The 20,633-nt window shown below is 41.9% G+C and overlaps 1 protein-coding gene across 1 annotated transcript in view; it reads left to right on the top strand.

Moving 5' to 3' along the window:
• LOC121531185 (membrane-associated guanylate kinase, WW and PDZ domain-containing protein 2) overlaps positions 1–20,633 on the top strand; it is a 338,801-nt gene that overhangs the window by 285,700 nt on the left and 32,468 nt on the right. The window contains exon 13 of the mRNA XM_045205201.1: positions 19,669–19,861. Coding sequence (XP_045061136.1) covers positions 19,669–19,861 — 193 coding nt within the window. The remainder of the gene's footprint in view (positions 1–19,668; positions 19,862–20,633) is intronic.

The following is a 20,633-nucleotide window of genomic DNA, read 5'->3' as shown; positions in this document are numbered from 1 at the left end:
GCTGTGGGGGTGCTTTTACTGCAGGAGGGACGGGTGCCTTTCATAAAATAGATGGCATCATGAAGAAGGAAATTGATGTGGATATATTGAAGCAACATCTCAAGACATCAGTCAGGAAGTTAAAGCTGTTTGCAAATGGGTCTTCCAAATGCACAATGACCCCAAGCATACTTCCATAGTTGTGGCAAAATGGCTTAAGGACAACAAAGTCAAGGTATTGGAGTGGCCATCACAAAACCCTGACCTCAATGCTATAGAAAATGTGTGGGCAGAACTGAAAAAGCGTGTGCGAGCAAGGAGGCGTACAAACCTGACTCAGTTACACCAGCTCTGTCAGGAGGAATGGGCCAAAATTCACCCAACTTATTGTGGGAAGCTTGTGGAAGGCTACCCGAAACGTTTGACCCAAGTTAAACAATTTAATGGCAATGCTACCAAATACTAATTGAGTGTATGTAAACTTCTGACCCACTGGGAATGTGATTAAATAAACAATTCTCTCTACTATCATTCTGACATTTCACGTTCTTAAAATAAAGTGATAATCCTAACTGACCTAAGACAGGGGATTTTTACTACACTGTAAACCCGAATAAGTAAGCAGAACAATCAGTTGCCACAATGCTTTTGAGTTCATAAACTCAAACATTTGAGTATATCATCGCTTATATATTTGGAGTTCATGTTAAATGTAATTTTAAATTATAATTAAATTACATTTACTGATTAAGCCAACTCAAACATTTTCAGTTTATGCTACTCAGAATATTTATTCATCTTTCTCATTACAATAACTCAAGAGAACTTAATCATTTCAAGCATGAAAACTCAGGATATTTATGTTTCATTAATTTAACATTTATTAGTTTTTTCAATCAATCTTCTGATTACCCATAACTCAAAAACATAGACTTGTTACAACTCAAAATCATTTACCACCAAACTTAAAATATTTGTTCTATTCAGATGTTTAGTAGAAACTTTTCTTGCCCAGTCTTTTAGCAAAAAAATATATACAAAAATGAAAATAAAAATACATAAATAAAAAATAACAATTAACAAGTCTACTTCTGGGCATTTTGTTTATACTTTAAGATGAACTATGTAATAGTAGAAAATATTCAAACTCAGAAAAGCTAAAATTACATTAAGAAAATATAATTATGTCACAAATAGCTTATAAACTGTTAATACAACATTACCAGTGGGGCATCAGCAAGTCTTGGGTGGTGACCAAAAATTAGAGATTAGAAAGATTATTTGCCCACACCTGTGCCTTTTAGCACAAAATGAAACAATCTATTTAATAATAATAGTAATATAACAATAATAGTAATACAAATAATTAAGAATTGAAAAGAGAATCAACTAAACAATTACAAAGGCACACTTTTGGCCCTCTGGTTGTAAACTTGCATGCAGCAATGTATAAACAAATTGCTTGTAAATTCTTCACAACTAAAAGATCCTAAAATTTCAAAATGGTACATCAACATGTACAAAGGCAGTGTGTAGCCTTCCTTTGGCTATCTGGTTCAAATCTAGCAACTTCAGGGTGCACTGTATAGTTTTAGAAAATTAATTCAAACTCGAAAAGCAAAATTAACAATATTAATAAGACAATAAAAATTATTTGAACCATTTCCATAACTGAATAAACATCCCATCCTCAGAAGAAAATAAAGTCCCTATTTTTTTATTTTATTTTTTTATTTAACCTTTATTTAACCAGGTAAGCCAGTTGAGAACAAGTTCTCATTTACAACTGCGACCTGGCCAAGATAAAGCAAAGCAGTGCGATAAAAACAACAACACAGAGTTACATATGGGGTAAAAAAACATAAAGTCAAAAAATACAACAGAAAATATATATACAGTGTGTGCAAATGTAGCAAGTTATGGAGGTAAGGCAATAAATAGGCTATAGTGCAAAATAATTAGAAGTAGTATTAACACTGGAATGCTAGATGTGCAAGAGTTTATGTGCAAATAGAGATACTGGGGTGCAAAAGAGCAAAATAAATAACAAAATAGGGATGAGGTAGTTGGGTGGGCTAATTTCAGATGGGCTGTGTACAGGTGCAGTGATCGGTAAGGTGCTCTGACAACTGATGCTTAAAGTTAGTGAGGGAGATAAGAGTCTCCAGCTTCAGAGATTTTTGCAATTCGTTCCAGTCATTGGCAGCAGAGAACTGGAAGGAATGGCGGCCAAAGGAGGTGTTGGCTTTGGGAATGACCAGTGAGATATACCTGCTGGAGCGCAGACTACGGGTGGGTGCTGCTATGGTGACCAATGAGCTAAGATAAGGCGGGGATTTGCCTAGCAGTGATTTATAGATGGCCTGGAGCCAGTGGGTTTGATGACGAACATGTAGTCAGGACCAGCCAACAAGAGCGTACAGGTCACAGTGGTGGGTAGGTTATGGGGCTTTGGAGACAAAACGGTTGGCACTGTGATAGACTACATCCAATTTGCTGAGTAGAGTGTTGGAGGCTATTTTGTAAATGACATCGCCGAAGTCAAGGATCGGTAGGATAGTCAGTTTTACGAGGGCATGTTTGGCAGCATGAGTGAAGGAGGCTTTGTTGCAAAATAGGAAGCCGATTCTAGATTTAACTTTGGATTGGAGATTCTTAATGTGAGTCTGGAAGGAGAGTTTACAGTCTAACCAGACACCTAGGTATTTGTAGTTGTCCACATACTCTAGGTCAGACCCGTCGAGAGTGGTGATTCTAGTCGGGTGGGCGGGTGCCAGCAGCGTTCGATTGAAGTGCATGCATTTAGTTTTACTAGTGTTTAAGAGCAGTTGAAGGCTACTGAAGGAGTGTTGTATGGCATTGAAGCTCGTTTGGAGGTTTGTTAACACAGTGTCCAATGAAGGGCCAGATGTATACAAAATGGTGTCGTCTGCGTAGAGGTGGATCTGAGAGTCACCAGCAGCAAGAGCGACATCATTGATATACACAGAGAAAAGAGTCGGCCCAAGAATTTAACCCTGTGGCACCCCCATAGAGACTGCCATAGGTCCAGACAACAGGCCCTCCGATTTGACACACTGAACTCTATCTGAGAAGTAGTTGGTGAACCAGGCGAGGCAGTCATTTGAGAAACCAAGGCTATTTAGTCTGCCAATAAGAATGCAGTGGTTGACAGAGTCGAAAGCCTTGGCCAGGTCGATGAAGACGTCTGCAATGTACTGTCTATTATCGATCGCGGTTATAATATCGTTTAGGACCTTGAGCGTGGCTGAAGTGCACCCATGACCAGCTCGGAAACCGGATTGCATAGCGGAGAAGGTACGGTGCGATTCAAAATGGTCGGTGATCTGTTTGTTAACTTGGCTTTCAAATACTTTCGAAAGGCAGGGCAGGATGGATATAGGTCTATATCACTGTTTCCAACTAGAAAGGTGGCTACTTTACTAAAGTAAAGTAGCCTGAAACTTTGAGGACAGTTTATTTATTTATGAAAATGTATCAATGAAGAGCTTTCCTTTCTGATAAAAATGTACTTCCCAAAACTATATAGTGCACCTTTTAAAAACAAAATGCCATAGTGTATAAATATGGAGGACATATTTATTCATAATTCAAATTGAAAGTCCAAAGAGAAAACAAAGCAAGATCAAGTTAATAGTATTATTTTACTACGCTACTAGGAAAAATCATGTCATAATTAAATGTATGATGTAAAAGCTTAAATGGAAATACTTCAATTAAAATCTCAAATATAATTTTTTATATTAGCCTTTCCCCTTTATAATTTTCAATTTGACATTTTATCTTTTGAATTTTATGTTTTACATTTGACTTTGACATTTTAAGATTCACCTTTTACATTTTGATTTAACATTAAGGTTTTCATTTAGAAGTGACAGGTGTCAATTTAAATGAGGAGGCGTGGCCCAACGGCTGGTGGGAGGGTCTGAAACGACTTCCAGCTGACAGTTGAAGCTTTGCATTTTAAATTTGACTTTTTAAATTTAATTATGGCATGATTTTTCCTGGTAGTGTAGTAAAATAATAATATTTTTAATTTGATCTCGCTTCGTTTTCTCTTTGGACTTTCAATTTGAATTATGAATAAAAATATCCTCCATATATAAACACTTAATTCAACCCTGCATTTCAGTTTAACAACAATAAAATGTACATTAACAAGTACAAAGACAGTGTGTACTTTGTGCCATTTGGCTGAAAAACAGTTGAGTAGAGCAGCAACTTTAACATCAACAGTTGAACATTATTCAACATGGACCTGACATGACATATTCTCATTGTGGACTATGCTCTAACAGAGTGAGCCATCAGAATCCCCCACTCCTTTTTGGATCTTCAGTTACACATACAACATCAGCTCATTTTTAAGAGTCTGCAGCTTGGGTGACAGTTTAGAGTCATAAAGACCATGTAAGATTTTCTGTGTGAACTCAAAAGTGTTTGTCAGTCCCTTGGGATTGCTGAGATGTAGTGCATAAATCAGGCCGAACATTACCAGGAAGGCATCAGCAAGCCTGGGGAGATTGACAACCACATCACCCTCTAGGACGACAGAGACTCTCACTGGGTGGTAGTGAACTGGGCTTGAGGCATCATCACTGACTGTTGGAAGGAGGACCACTGATGCATCCCCCAGGTCTGGCTCATCCATATCATGCTTAAAAGAATGAGGGAGATCATATACTAATCACATTTACTGAAACAATGGCTGTGGCAATTTTGATTACAGTTGGATGTAGGGGTGGAACGGTACATGTATTTGTATTGAACTGAAACAGTACGGGCGTCTCGGCACGGTACATGAATTTACACGGAGAATACACAGTCTAAAAATAAATAAAACTTGAGTGCAAATTAATTAATATAATGCAGAACTACTGTTAGACACGTGGTTCTTTAGGGACACCTAATCTGTAGCCCTGCCCTTAGCTCTGAAGCTCCCGAGCCCCGCCTACATGTGGAGTCAGTCAGTCCAGTCCAAATGAAGAGTCCACATGAAGCGAACTAGTCCCTTCCAAATACAACCAAATACGGACATAGCTGTATCCCTTCTCGCCTCGACCACAAATGGCCTCCAGGCCCATTTGATTCGCTGTTTGCTCCGGTATTAGCTGTTAGCTCCTCCGTTAACTGTTAGCTTCGCCGTTAACGTGTGAAGCTAACACCAAAACTCGTCAATTGCTCTGTGTAACCGAAGCTGCTCTTTTAACATCCCTGCTCTGTGCATTCACATATGAGAGCAGCGCTTGTCTCCCATATCACACTACTAGCTGATTGTCTTATTTTGTTTACAAGTTACAGATGGAGTCTGGAGATGATGCAGGGTACTTATTTTTTACTGTTTACATTTTACTTTATACACTTCAAGCTGTTACAGCTAGCTCAGTGGACAGCCTGAGACATGCACAATAAAAAAAATTGCCTTCTGCATTTTTGTTTTGCTTTCCCCTCCATTGTACCAAACCGAACCGTGATGTCTGAACCGAGGTATGAACCGAACCGTGACTTCTGTGTACCGTTCCACCCCTAGTTGGATGTCATATAAATAACAATAAATACACAAGTCTGAAAGACTCCTGTTCATTCTGCTGCGTTGTGCTCTCGTTGCTGAGAAAGTGAGATTACTTTTATGTGTTTCACTGTGAGGCTAATGACGGCTACTTGATTTTCTTTGCAGTTGGATCTTCGTATAGTCACAGTCCAATTCCAGTTGTTCTTTTAAAATCTCAATCACTGCATCAACAGGATAGGGAGGCCCTGGCGGACATAATGAATGTATGGCAAAACAAACACTTCATGTCTCCAAAACTTATCAGGCAGGTTTCCAGGATGCCAAGTAGCCTACTCATTTCAATGTAACAATTGCCGATGAGAACCGGTGTCAAAAAGGAAAAAAAATAAAAAGAATAGATCACAGACTTCATGATCGATTACCATGGCAACAAACGAAGCTTCGAAGCTTTGATTTTTTTGGGTCAGCCCTAATGTTGATTTATATAATGATTGATTATACTGAGCACATTTTCCAATAAATTAACAATTAATGATTTTATTAAGAATTACTTCCCATAGAGTGGTCTTAATTTTGTCTCACTTGTATGAACCTCTTGGGAGGTATCCATATTTCTGGAGGTCTGTCACTTTAGCTAGCATGGCCAATTGTATATTGTCCATTGCTGATCTATACTTGGGCGGCACATTTGCTAGGACCCAGTATACAGCACAAAGTTTGTGAACTTTACGTGATGTGCCGAGAAGGTTAGCGATTTCAAGATCGTCAATATATAGCTGTATTGCTAGGTGTAGATCTTCTGTTGAGAGTAACTCATTTTCCTGGAAATGAGAGCCATCACGATATGACACATAATAACAAGCGGAGTCACTCACCACCTTCCGGAGACACTTGAAACCCCACCTCTTTAAGGAATACCTGGGATACGATAAAGTAATCCTTCTACCCCCCCTTACCCACCCCCCCAAAAAAACAAAAAAAAATACATATTGTAAAGTGGTTATCCCACTGGCTATAAGGTGAATGCACCAATTTGTAAGTCGCTCTGGATAAGAGCGTCTGCTAAATGACGTAAATGTAATGTAAATGTGTTTGGTTCTCTGACCTTGCTCAGGATATCTGTGTTTTTAAACAGCTCTTGAATCATTTGAAGGATTGGAACATACATGATCGTATGATACATACATGATCATACGTTTCAGAAAGTGGAGCGGGGGCCCGCTGCTGCTGGGTGATGGATGTGTGGGTCCCTGCCAAGTGTTGCATCCTTTATGTCCTTAGCAAAGGTTCTGACACTGTCCTGATCAAGGTGTACATTATCGTATAAGTGTTCAAATGTCAGAGTGGGATGGTGAGCATTTCTGACGTTGAGCAGTAAGTCACAGTCCACAGTGATCTGTTGATTTATTTTGTCGATCAACTGTCCTGGGAAATCTTTTCTTGGTAGGAGGGTGGACACAACTATATTGGTTGTTGGGAACATAGCCTGTGCCAGCTCTGCCACTCTTCTCACTGCCCCAGATACATTTTCACCTTTGGCACGAAGGTCGTTTGTGCCGGTGTGGATGATGATGATGTCAGGGTCTGACTGAGTAGCTGCATTTCACTCTCAGTTGTAGGACACCAGAATTTATACACCTTGTGTCAAGGGAATAATCTTTCCTGGACCAAGAACTTCCCATTTGAATCAATAAGGATTTCTGTTGTGGGTGGTTGTCTGGGTGGAGCAGACTAGGAGGCTGGAGCAGACTGGGAGGCTGATAGGTTGACCTGGGCTGGAGCAGACTGGGAGGCTGATAGGTTGACCTGGGCTGGAGCAGACTGGGAGGCTGGTAGGCTGACCTGGGCTGGAGCAGACTGGGAGGATGGTAGGCTGACCTGGGCTGGAGCAGACTGGGAGGCTGGTGCAGTGTCATCAGGATGTGTGGTGGAGGCCATGCTGGTTATGCTGGTCTCAGGTTCTGCCTGTGTTGTACAAAGCTGGTGGACATGTTCTCTAGATGCAGAGGATATAATGACTAACTGCTGGTTGAGGGTGTCAATGTACCTCTCTCTCTGCTCTAGCTCCTCTCTTGTTGTGCTCAGATGGTCTCTGAGGTCATCATTTGTCTGACTCAGTTTGTCCATTCTGCTTTCTAATTTAGCAATAGATGCTCTGCTCTCCTCCCTGAACTGTTTCATCTCTTCTTTTAGTTTCTGGACAATGTCATCCTCTTGAAGCTTGTTCTCTCTGAGTTCTATGACCTCTGCTTCGACTAGAGAGAGGGTGTTGTGGAAACGTTGCATAGCAGGTGTTTTTGGTGTTGTAGGCATGTTCTTGGCTCTGTCTGCTGCAGGTGAGGTAGGTAGAGGGACACTGAGGGCTTGTTGCTGGGTCACAGAGGCTGTTGGGGGTGTTGGGGCCTGCTTTTCTCCATAATCTCCCTCCTTTACTTTTTCCTCAGCTTCTGAGATGAGCTCAGCTTCTAATTTTAGTGTAGCAAACACATTCTCAAAAGCCTGGAGGCTTGAATCATTGCCTTGTACCAATACAGTTCCGTTATTGTATAAGTTGACTGTTTAATATGTGTTGCTCTGGTCAGCTTCTTCAAAAATGCTGACTTGACAGCCTTGGCTGATGCCTCTCTTTTTTGAGAAAGGGAAATGGTTGCAAATAACCTTTTCCATATGTGCCCTTGTTTGATATTGAATATTACATTTGCTCTTGTTTTGCAACAGGTAAGATCTGCAAACAGGCATTCATGGTTCTGTCCCATCATCAAACCTTTTAAACTTTTCTTAGCTTTCTCTGTCTGGATATCTGGTGGGTAAACATTTCAATTGCAACGCTGGTGATGTTAGCTACAATGTTGCAATAGAAGCCTACCTTTTCCAAAACAGCGTTGTGTATTCTATTATTGTCTCTAGTGCCTTTAGAGAACTGTTTTACTTTGATGTCCTTTGTCTTCTGTCCTTCTTTTGTCTTTCTATTGTGTTGTTAACTAGCTATTTTTTGTTAGCTAGTTAGCTTATTTTAGGAGATTCCCTAGCAACTGCTTAGCAACTGGTAAACAATCCAATTAGCTAAGCTAACTGCACTATTAAAAAAATATACATACTTTTTCACAATCCTATCTTCTTCATTCGTTGCTTGTTTTGTCTCTCATTCAGTCTTGCAGTTTTCTTTTGTTTTTTTCCAATGTACTTCACTCTAAAAACCATGTACATTTCAATATTTGTAGGAGCTCAATTTCTTCAGCAGCTGCTGCTCAATTTGGAACTCTCAATTTCAATTCAATTCAATTTCAATTTAAGGGCTTTACTGGCATGGGAAACATATGTTTCCATTGCCAAAGCAAGTGAAATAGATAATAAACAAAAGTGAAATAAACAATAAAAAATGTACAGTAAACATTACACTCACAGAAGTTCCAAAAGAATAAAGACATTTCAAATGTCATATTATGTCTATATACAGTGTTATAATGATGTACATATAGTACAGAAAGGAAAATAAATATAAATATAGGTCACAAATCTTGCTGTAGTGATTGCACACTGTGGTATTTCACCCAATAGATATGGGAGTTTATCCAAATTGGATTTGTTTTCGAATTCTTTGTGGGTCTTTGTAATCTGAGGGAAGTACAGTGGGAAGAACAAGTATTTGATACACTGCCGATTTTGCAGGTTTTCCTACTTACAAAGAATGTAGAGGTCTGTAATTTTTATCATAAGTACACTTCAACTGTGAGAGACTGAATCTAAAACAAAAATCCAGAAAATCACATTGTATGATTTTTAAGTAATTAATTTGCATTTTATTGCATGACATAAGTATTTGATACATCAGAAAAGCAGAACTTAATATTTGGTACAGAAACCTTTGTTTGCAATTACAGAGATCATACGTTTCCTGTAGGTCTTGACCAGGTTTGCACACACTGCAGCAGGGATTTTGGCCCACTCCTCCATACAGACCTTCTCCAGATCCTTCAGGTTTCGGGGCTGTCGCTGGGTAATACGGACTTTCAGCTCCCTCCAAAGATGTTCTATTGGGTTCGGGTCTGGAGTCTGGCTAGGCCACTCCAGGACCTTGAGATGCTTCATACGGAGCCACTCCTTAGTTGCCCTGGCTGTGTGTTTCGGTTCGTTGTCATGCTGGAAGACCCAGCCACGACGCATCTTCAATGCTCTTCCTGAGGGAAGGAGGTTGTTGGCCAAGATCTCGCGATACATGGCCCCATCCATCCTCCCCTCAATACGGTGCAGTCGTCCTGTCCCCTTTGCAGAAAAGCATCCCCAAAGAATGATGTTTCCACCTCCATGCTTCACGGTTGGGATGGTGTTCTTGGAGTTGTACTCATCCTTCTTCTTCCTCCAAACACGGCGAGTGGATTTTAGACCAAAAAGCTCAATTTTTGTCTCATCAGACCACATGACCTTCTCCCATTCCTCCTCTGGATCATCCAGATGGTCATTGGCAAACTTCAGACGGGCCTGGACATGCGCTGGCTTGAGCAGGGGGACCTTGCGTGCGCTGCAGGATTTTAATCCATGACGGCGTAGTGTGTTACTAATACATTTTTTTTTTTTACATTTTAGTCATTTAGCAGACGCTCTTATCCAGAGCGACTTACAGTTAGTGAATACATTTTTTTTTTTTTATACTGGCCCCCCATGGGAAACGAACCCACAACCCTGGCGTTGCAAACGCCATGCTCTATCAACTGAGCTACATCCCTGCCGGCCATTCCCTCCCCTACCCTGGACGACGCTGGGCCAATTGTGCGCCGCCCATGAGTCTCCCGGTCGCGGCCGGCTGCGACAGAGCCTGGATTCGAACCAGGATCTCTAGTAGCACAGTTAGCACTGCGATGCAGTGCCTTAGACCACTGCGCCACTCAGGAGCTAATGGTTTTCTTTGAGACTGTGGTCCCAGCTCTCTTCAGGCCATTGACCAGGTCCTGCCATGTAGTTCTGGGCTGATCCCTCACCTTCCTCATGATCATTGATGCGCCACGAAGTGAGATCTTGCATGGAGCCCCAGACCAAGGGTGATTGACCGTCATTTTGAACTTCTTCCATTTTCTAATAATTGCGCCAACAGTTGTTGTCTTCTCACCAAGCTGCTTGCCTATTGTCCTGTAGCCCATCCCAGGCTTGTGCAGGTACAATTTTATCCCTGATGTCCTTACACAGCTCTCTGGTCTTGGCCATTGTGGAGAGGTTGGAGTCTGTTTGATTGAGTGTGTGGACAGGTGTCTTTTATACAGGTAACGAGTTCAAACAGGTGCAGTTAATACAGGTAATGAGTGGAGAATAGGAGGGCTTCTTAAAGAAAAACTAACAGGTCTGTGAGAGCCGGAATTCTTACTGGTTGGTAGGTGATCAAATACTTATGTCATGCAATAAAATGCAAATTAATTACTTAAAGATCATACAATGTGATTTTCTGGATTTTTGTTTTAGATTCCGTCTCTCACAGTTGAAGTGTACCTATGAAAAAAATTACAGACCTCTACATGCTTTGTAAGTAGGAAAACCTGCAAAATCGGCAGTGTATCAAATACTTGTTCTCCCCACTGTATGTGTCTCTAATATGGTCATACATTTGGCAGGAAGTTAGGAAGTGCAGCTCAGTTTCCACCTCATTTTGTGGGCAGTGTGCACATAGCCTGTCTTCTCTTGAGAGCCAGGTCTGCCTACAACGGCCTTTCTCAATAGCAGGGCTATACTCACTGAGTCTGTAACTACCCAAAGATTTCCTTAATTTTGGGTCACTCACAGAGGTCAGGTATTCTCTCACTGTGTACTCTCTGTTTAGGGCCAAATAGCATTCTAGTATGCTCAGTTAAAAAAAAAAAATCTTTCCAATGTGTCAAGTAGTTATCTTTTTGTTTTCTCAGGATTTGGTTAGGTCTAATTGTGTTGCTGTCCTGGGGCTCTGTGGGGTCTGTTTGTGTTTGTGAACAGAGCCCCAGGACCAGCTTGCTTATGGGACTCTTCTCCAGGTTAATCTCTCTGTAGGTGATGACTTTGTTATGGAAGGTTTGGGAATCGCTTCCTTTTAGGTGGTTGTAGAATTTAAGTTTTGTGGCTGCGTTTGAAGGCGATGTCCTTTAGGGTCCGGGCAAAGGTGGGCACTGCTGCCTTGTATAGGTGGACCTGGTCATAAAGGCTGTTCAAGTCCAGGGTGGAGTGGTGGGCCAGGTAGACATTTGGTTTTGAGGCACAGTCACGGGAAATACTTGCGTTTACCCGCTGTATGGTACCAGGGTGGAAGTCTTTTCATGGTAGTAGGGTGGAGATAACCACGTTGGGGAAAGTAGAAGAAGCTTTTTCAATCACTCCCTTGAGTGCAGTGGCCACCCTTTCCTGCTGTGTTCTCAGGTCGTTTGTGCTTGTGTGTATTATTATGTGGCTGGGGGATCCTAGTTGGTCCTCAGACAGAAGGTCTAGGGCGTGCTGGGTGTTTGGACATCATAGTTTAGACACTGTGTGTTTGGGAAAGGGTTTATTTTCTTGTATGTCTTTCCCGTTTGAGTCCATAAGGAGTACAATCTGTGGCTTGTGTATGTCCTCAGTGGGTGTGGGGGGGTCAACAGGAGGGCTATCAGGATGGCTGACAGGGGGGTGCTCAGAGGGGGTGGGATCCCCTGGGCTTGGGGTTCTTCATTTGTTTGTCCGGCTGTGATGTCGAGGCTATGGTCAGGTTCTGGGGTGGACTGTTCTGCTGTGGTGTCGAGACTTTGGTCAGGATCTGAGGTGGGTTGTTTTGCTGGCTTCTCTGCGGGGGTGGCCAGCTCTCTAATGGGTTGTTCTCTGTCACCCGTCATCTTTCTCACCTTCTCCTCCAGAGCTCTGATCCTCTCCTCTAGTGCTCTGTTCTTCTCCTGCTCCTGCTCTTTCTCCTGTTGATGTTGTCTCACCACAGTCCAGAGTGCTGATATGTCTCTCTCCACCTCCAGCTCTCCGTGTGTTATGATGATTTGTAATACAACATTCATTAATGTATGTGCAACTCATAAGCTGTATGTGGACAGAGAACAAGGACAAACCATGTGTTAGTGGTGTCACGAGTGAGGAATAGAAGGTCAGTGTGCCAAGATAGATTGGGGGCCACTGGTGCTAATCTTAGGATGGGTGCGTGATGGAATGGCCTGGCTAGGGTGCCACACGACACCAAGGAGGCACATGATATGGTGGTGGATGAGTGACAATCAATAATGGTTAGCAGCTGGGTAAGATAAAAGTAGAGTGGAAGAGCAGTATATAAGGTGAGAGGTTGTCTATGGAAGTCATTCAGATGGCAAGAGCCATAGCACGTGCAGCCTGTCATTGAATCAAACATTGTAACCATTAAATAATGACTGAATCCAATCTCCATCTGTGTCAACTGCTCTCTTGCATCCTGAACTTCTCAATACCAGAAACTCATCATAACACCGGATCTGGTTAAGGGGGTGTTGTTGTGCTGGACTGTTGTCTGGGTCTGTTCTGACTGGAGTGGGTTCACCTGCTGTTCCAGGTCCACCTGCCTTACCTCCAGCTGGGTGAATCCTTCATTTCAATGAGGGAGTAGTACTCTGTGCTGGGAACTTGACTTTCTGCTTGGGGTTGCTCTTCTGTGGGGTTTTATAATGAAGAGGTCTGGTCTGACCCGCTCGGGGTGGGGGTATCTTCTCAAGGGAGAGCTTCTCTGCAGAGCTATTTCTTTGATTAGGTGAAAGTCCAGCTGAAATTGTTTGGGGTTTCCCTGTACCAATACTGTTCCAGACTTGTAGAGATTTATATTGGCTGACTCAGAGTCCTCGTTGTCTAATATCCTGAGTTTCCACCCATCGCAAACCCCCTTAACCGAGGGGTGTGTTAATATAGCACAGCACCATGCCAGGGGATGGTCTGTGTGGAAGATTACGTTGATTATGTTCCCATGTGTATTATAGTCAGCAAAAAGTGTTTCTTGATTTTCCATAAGGAGGTTCTTTTTGTACTCTTTTCGTGCCTTATCATTTTTTACATCCAAAGGGTAGAATGCTAATAACCTCTGAGCAGCGGAAGGGGGCTTCAAAGGCCTCTGCATTTGGGTGGGGTAGGCTGTGGAACTCTCCTGCCATTGTTGGGCTCAAGGGCTTTGACACCTCTCGCTTCACACCTCAGTGCTAATTGTAGTTGCAGTCAGATATACTGTCCTAGCAAGCTTGGTAGCCTTAACCTAGCCTTCAGTCCTTATAAAGTAAAATGTATCATTGTTGTGTATTCTTCTTCTTGGTTGTAAAAGTAGCTTCAGACTAAACATTACTCACTCAGTTCCAGATTGGATGGTGTTTTCAGGTTTCTGTTGTTTGTTTGGCAGAGCATTTGATGTATAGATCTGGTAGTAGGAATCCTTCCAGGCAATTTAGTCCAAAATCAGGTTGTAGGTTTTGAATTTTGATTTGGAGTGAAGGTTATCTTGTGGAGGGTAGTATCATGTGTATGTCCTTGCCGAAAAATCCAAGTTTATCTAACTCAACATTTTTGAAGAAACATGCTGAAAGATACGGGAGCTCATCTAATCTCTGACTCTCTCTCTTTCTCTCTCTCTCTCTCTCTCTCTCTTTCTCTCTCTCTCTCTCTCTCTCTCTCTCTCTCTCTCTCTCTCTCTCTCTCTCTCTCTCTCTCTCTCTCTCTCAATTCAATTTCAATTTCAATTTAAGGGCTTTATTGGCATGGGAAACGTGTGTTAACATTGCCAAAGCAAGTGAAGTAGATATTAAACAAAAGTGAAATAAACAATAAATATTAACAGTAAACATTACACTCATTTCAAATGTCATAGTATGTATATATACAGTGTTGGAACAATGTGCAAATAGTTAAAGTACAAATGGGAAAATAAATAAACATAAATATGGGTTGTATTTACAATGGTGTTTGTTCTTCACTGGTTGCCCTTTTCTTGTGGAAACAGGTCACAAATCTTGCAGCTGTGATGGCACACTGTGGTTTTTCACCCAGTAGATAAGGGAGTTTATCAAAATGGGGTTTGTTTTCGAATTCTTTGTGGATCGCTGTAATCTGAGGGAAATATGTGTCTCTAATATGGTCAGACATTTGGCAGGAGGTTAGGAAGTGCAGCTCAGTTTCCACCTCATTTTGTTCTCTCTCTCTCTCTGTCTCTCACTGTCTCTGTCTCTGTCTGTCTCTCTATCTCTGTCTCTCTCCCTCTGTCTCTCTCTATCTGTCTCTCTGTCTCTCTCTCTCTCTCTCTCTCTCTCTGTCTCTCTCTGTCTGTCTGTCTGTCTGTCTGTCTGTCTGTCTGTCTGTCTGTCTCTGTATCTCTCTGTCTCTCTCTGTCAGTCTCTGACACTGTCTCTGTCTGTATGTCTCTGTCTGTCTCTCTATGTCTGTCTCTGTCTCTCTCTCTGTCTCTGTCTCTCTGTCTCTGTCTCTGTCTCTGTCTCTGTCTCTGTCTCTCTCTGTGTCTCTGTGTCACCTCCCGAGTGGCGCAGTGATCTAAGGCACTGCATCACAGTGCTAGCTGTGCCACTAGAGATCCTGGTTTGAGTCCAGGCTCTGGCGTAGCCGGCCATGACCGGGAGACCAATGGGGCGGCGCACTTTTGGCCCAGCGTCGTCCAGGGTAGGGGAGGGAATGGCCGACATGGATGTAGCTCAGTTGGTAGAGCATGGCGTTTGCAACGCCAGGGTTGTGGGTTCGATTCCCACAGGGGGCAAATAAAAAAATAATGTATGCACTCACTAACTGTAAGTCGCTCTGGGTAAGAGAGTCTGCACTCTGTCTCTTTCTGTCTCTCTCTGTCCCTCTGTCTATGTATCTCTGTTTCACTCTGTGTCTGTCTATCTCTATCTTTGTCTCTTCCTGTCTCTCCATGTCTCTGTCGCTCTCTGTGGCACTGTCACTGTCTCTTTCTCTGTATCTCTGTCTCTCTTTGTCTCTCTGTCTGTCTGTTTCTCTCTGTCTCTCTCTGTCTCTCTCTGTCTCTGTCTCTCTGTCTGTCTCTCTCGGTCTATCTCTGTCTCTTTCTGTCGCTCTCTGTCTCTCTCTCTGTATCTCTCTCTGTATCTCTCTCTGTATTTCTGTCTCTGTCTCTGGCGCTGGCGCTGTCTCTGTATGTCTGTATCTCTCTCTCTCTCTCTGTCTGTCTGTCTGTCTGTCTGTATCTCTCTGTCTCTGTCTATGTCTCTCTCTGTCTATGTATCTCTTTCTGTCTCTCTCTGTCTCTCTGTCTCTATCTCTCTCTCTGTTTCTCAATTCAATTCAATTCAATTCAATTTGCTTTATTGGCATGACGTAACAATGTACATATTGCCAAAGCTTGTTTACAATGTAAAAAGAGAATCAAAATTGTCAACGGGACAACAGTAACAACAATAACCAAGGGTCAAAATAACCATACATTCAACAATAACAATAAATATACAGTAAAGGACATGTGCAGGTTGATTGGTCTGTCAGACACTGTCCCTCAACTTATGGCAGGCAGCAATGTAGTGCGCTGCCAACCCACAGCTCTCTGCGTCCTCCCCCAACAGGACGGGTAGCCTATCCTCATCAGAGAGGTCTTTGAAACCTTGAATAAGAGTTTCAAATTTGGGGAAATGACACTCTCTAATTGTTTTATATTTTTGACATTTTGTCAGGAAATGCAGCTCCGTCTCAGGTTCTGCTATTGTGCAGTGGTTGCACAGCCTTTCCTCTACAGGGAGCCAGGTTTTCCTGTGTCTACCCTTCTCAATGGCAAGGCTGTGCTCACTGAGCCTGTACTTTGTCAAGGTTTTTCTAAAGTTTTGATCAGTAACCATGGTCAAATATTTAGCCACGGTGTACTGTCGATTTAGGGCCAGATAGTACTGCATTTTGCTCTGTGCTTGTGCTTGTGTTTCCCAATAAGCAATATAGTTTTGTTTTGACTGTGTTGTAATTTGGTTTATCCTGATTGATTGGATGTTCTGGTCCTGAGGCTTCAGTGTGTTAGTAGAACAGGTTTGTGAACTCAGCCCCAGGACCAGCTGGATGAGGGGACTCTTTTCTTTGTTCAGCTCTTGGTATTGCAGGGCTTGGTAATGATATGAGAGGGGGTCACTGTATTTTAGATGTTTCCAAAACTTAATTGCTCTTTTTTGAGTTTTTATTATTAGTGGATATTTGCCTAATTCTGCCCTGCATGCATTGTTTGTAGCTTTCCTCTGGACATGTAGGAGAATCTTACAGAACTCTGCGTGCAGGGTTTCAATGGGATGTTTGTCCCATTTGATGAAATCTTGTTTTGCAAGTGGGCCCCACACCTCGCTGCCATAAAGTGCAATTGGTTCAATGACATATTCAATTAGTTTTAGCCAAATTTTAATAGGTATTTCAATTTGAATTTGCTTTTTAATTGCGTAGAATGCCCTGCGTGCTTTCTCTCTCAGTTCATTCACTGCTTCATTAAGGTGTCCAGTTGAGCTTATTTTTAAACCTAAGTAATTGTAGTGTGTGCAGTGCTCTATATATTTTGTACCAATTGAGAACTTTGGTCTAATTCCCTGAGATCTGGATCTTCTCTGGAAAATCATTATTTTAGTCTTTTTGGGGTTTACTGCCAGGGCCCAGGTCTGGCAGTACTGCTCTAGCAGGTCCAGGCTCTGCTGTAGGCCATGTGCTGTGGGTGACAGCAGGCATAGGTCATCGGCGAAGAGTAGGCATTTAACCTCTGAATTATGGAGACTAACACCAGGGGCTGAGGATTTTTCTAGAATAGTGGCCAATTCGTTGATGTAAATATTGAAGAGTGCTGGGCTCAGATTACAACCCTGACGAAGGCCCCGCCCTGGTTAAAGAATTCTGTTCTTTTCTTGCCAATTTTAATGCTGCACGTATTGCCAGTATACATTGATTTAATTATGTCATATGTTTTACCCCCTACACCACTTTCAATAACTTTGTAGAACAGTCCTGTGTGCCAAATAGAATCAAATGCTTTTTGGAAGTCGATAAAGCAAGCGTATATTTTGGTATTATTTTGGTGGACATGTTTATCTATCAGGGTGTGTAGGGTGTAAATATGATCGGTCGTGCGATGTTTTGGTATAAATCCAATTTGGCTTTTACTCAAGACATTGTGCTTATTAAGGAAGTTTAGAACTCTTACATTTATAATACTACAGAAAACCTTCCCCAGGTTACTGTTCACACAAATGCCTCTGTAATTGTTAGGGTCAAATTTGTCTCCGTTTTTAAAGATTGGGGTTATGAGTCCTTGATTCCAGATGTCAGGGAAATAACCTACACTCAGGATCAAATTAAACAGTTTTAATATAGCCAATTGAAATTTTGCACTAGTGAGTTTGAGCATCTCATTTAGGATGCCATCAGGTCCGCATGTCTTTTTAAATTTGAGAGCCTGAAGTTTCTTATAGAGCTCCTGGTCAGTAATTGGGGAGTCCAGTGGATTTTGATTGTCCTTTATAGCTCTTTCTAATCCGTTCAACTTCTCATGAATTTGGCGTTGTTCTGCGTTTGTGTCAATTTGAATGGTGTTGTAGAGTGTTTTAAAATGGGTTGTCCAAATGTCACCATTTTGTATCGCTAATTCCTCTTGTTTAGATTTTTTAATTTTTTTCCAATTTTTATTTCTCTCTGTCTCTGTCTGTCTGTCTCTCTCTGTCTCTGTCTGTTTCTGTCTCTCTCTGTCTCTCTCTGTCTCTCTGTCTCTCTCTGTTTCTGTCTCTCTCTGTCTCTCTCTGTCTCTGTCTCTCTCTCTGTTTCTCTTTGTTTCTCTCTGTCTGTCTGTTTCTCTCTGTCTCTCTCTGTCTATCTCTGTCTATCTCTGTTTATCTCTGTCTCTCTCTGTCTCTCTCTGTCTCTCTCTGTCTATCTCTGTCTCTCTCTGTCTCTCTCTGTCTCTGTCTGTTTCTGTCTCTCTCTCTGTCTCTCTCTGTCTCTGTCTGTCTCTCTCTGTCTTTGTCTCTCTCTTTCTCTCTCTGTCTCTGTCTGTGGCTCTGTCGCTGTCTCTCTCTGTCTGTCTCTGTCTGTCTCTGTCTATGTCTCTGTCTCTGTCTATGTATCTCTATGTCTCTCTCTGTCTCTCTGTCTCTATCTCTCTCTCTGTCTATCTCTGTCTCTCTGTCTATCTCTGTCTCTCTCTGTCTCTGTCTGTCTCTGTCTCTCTCTGTCTCTGTCTGTCTCTGTCTGTCTTTGTCTCTCTCTGTCTCTCTCTGTCTCTGTCTGTCTGTCCCTGTCTGTCTATCTCTCTCTCTCTCTCTCTCTGTCTATCTCTGTCTCTCTCTGTCTCTGTCTGTCTATGTCTCTCTCTCTCTCTCTCTCTCTCTCTCTCTCTCTCTCTCTCTCTCTCTCTCTCTCTCTCTCTCTCTCTCTCTCTCTCTCTCTCTCTCTCCCTGTCGCTCTCTGTATCTCTCTCTGTATTTCTCTCTCTGTCGCTGTCTCTGTCTCTGGCTCTGGCTCTGGCTCTGGCTCTGGCGCTGTCACTGTCTCTGTCTCTCTATCCGGGGCTTATTGGGCAGCCTGGGAGATGTTGGTTTTTGCTTCACTGCTGATTTAAACAGATTTTCTTGACCTGCTTAGAATCAATTAGACACTTTTGTACGGTGGTGGTAGCCTAATGTGTTTGTTTGTACAGTAATTATTTGAAAGATAATCATATTACACTAGCGTGTATGTTAGAAAATGTGAGGTTTGGCGCTTTTGTTATTTTGGTTCAATTACGCACCTTACAATTACACATCTTTACAGTGGTGGCTCTGGCATTGTAAGAATGATGTAATGGATAATAGTCATATTAAGCAATATTTTTTTACATTTTTGGAGGATGGGCTCTTGTTCTATTTTGGTTCAGTTTTAATAATGCTACAACCCTCATGGAAATTTAGTCAGTGTTGTTTATCATTTGGTTTTACCTTGTTCACATTTGGTTAATTTACTGCAATTAAACTTGATTGGTAGGACTTGAAACCTATGAATGAAAAACACCCATGAATTGAATCCCCTATTGATTTGAGTAGTCTGTATACTGCATTTCAGCTTAAAGATGCAAATATGTAGACAATTAAGAAAACCTGACTGTATTAAATTCATGTAATTGACGTAGAACCGAAATCATACATTTCTCTCTTAATTCTCTCCGCTCTTCCTTCCCATCCCTCTCTCTCTCTCTGCTGCTGTGCCTTCAGCTACCAGAGCAGTGGGACCCCCACGGTAGTCCCCAGACCAGCCTGTCAGCCCCAGTGCTTCCCCCAGGCACACCCTTCCCTACCCAGCCACAGCACAGCCCCTCGGTCCTTGACGCTACAGAGGGCTTCGACCTCAACAAGCCCGACCCATACGACCTCTATGAGAAGTCCAGGGCCATCTACGAGAGTAGGCGTGAGTATTGTTTCATGGTGTAAGACAGTGGCGATTTTAGTATGTAAATCTTGGTGGGGCAAACTCACATTTATTTTTCTAGATGCATGCCAGCAAAGCCACTCTTCCTGGTTCTGCAATGTAGTCTTTTCCTTGACTGAGAACATATGACAAAATAATATCAGTTTCGTCCAGTAGTGGCAGAAATTAGCTCTACAACAACCAAAAACCAACAAGCTTCATAACATTATGGAGTATTATTTAGTTATAGTCTAAGGACCCGGGCTGGGTTTCTACTAAGCTAACATATGGAATTGTTTTAATATGGTCATACCAAGGATCATTTAGCAATTGGATTTTGAATATTGGACCCCTGTAGGTATAAAAAAATATAACACTTTTGTAATCACTAGCTTGGATGGTACTCAAATCAAACAGGTCTCTGTATATACATACTTAGGGGTATGGTTAGATGATAGGCTTTCTTTAAAAAAACATGTTACTGAATTGGGAAAAAAGCTCAAATTCAACATAGGGTTCCTTTACAGAAACAGGGCTTGTCTGTCCTCCGTAAATAGAAAACAAATTGTGCAGGCTACTTTTATGTCCGTTTTAGATTATGGTGATATTATCTACAGTGGGGAAAAAAGTATTAAGTCAGCCACCAATTGTGCAAGTTCTCCCACTTAAAAAGTTGAGAGAGGCCTGTAATTTTCATCATAGGTACACGTCAACTATGACAGACAAAATTAGAAAAAAAATCCAGAAAATCACATTGTAGGATTTCTAATGA

The sequence above is a fragment of the Coregonus clupeaformis genome, chromosome 19 (assembly GCF_020615455.1).
Source record: "Coregonus clupeaformis isolate EN_2021a chromosome 19, ASM2061545v1, whole genome shotgun sequence".
In the NCBI taxonomy this organism is placed as follows: Eukaryota; Metazoa; Chordata; class Actinopteri; order Salmoniformes; family Salmonidae; genus Coregonus; species Coregonus clupeaformis.
This window is presented reverse-complemented; position numbering and strand designations above follow the sequence as displayed.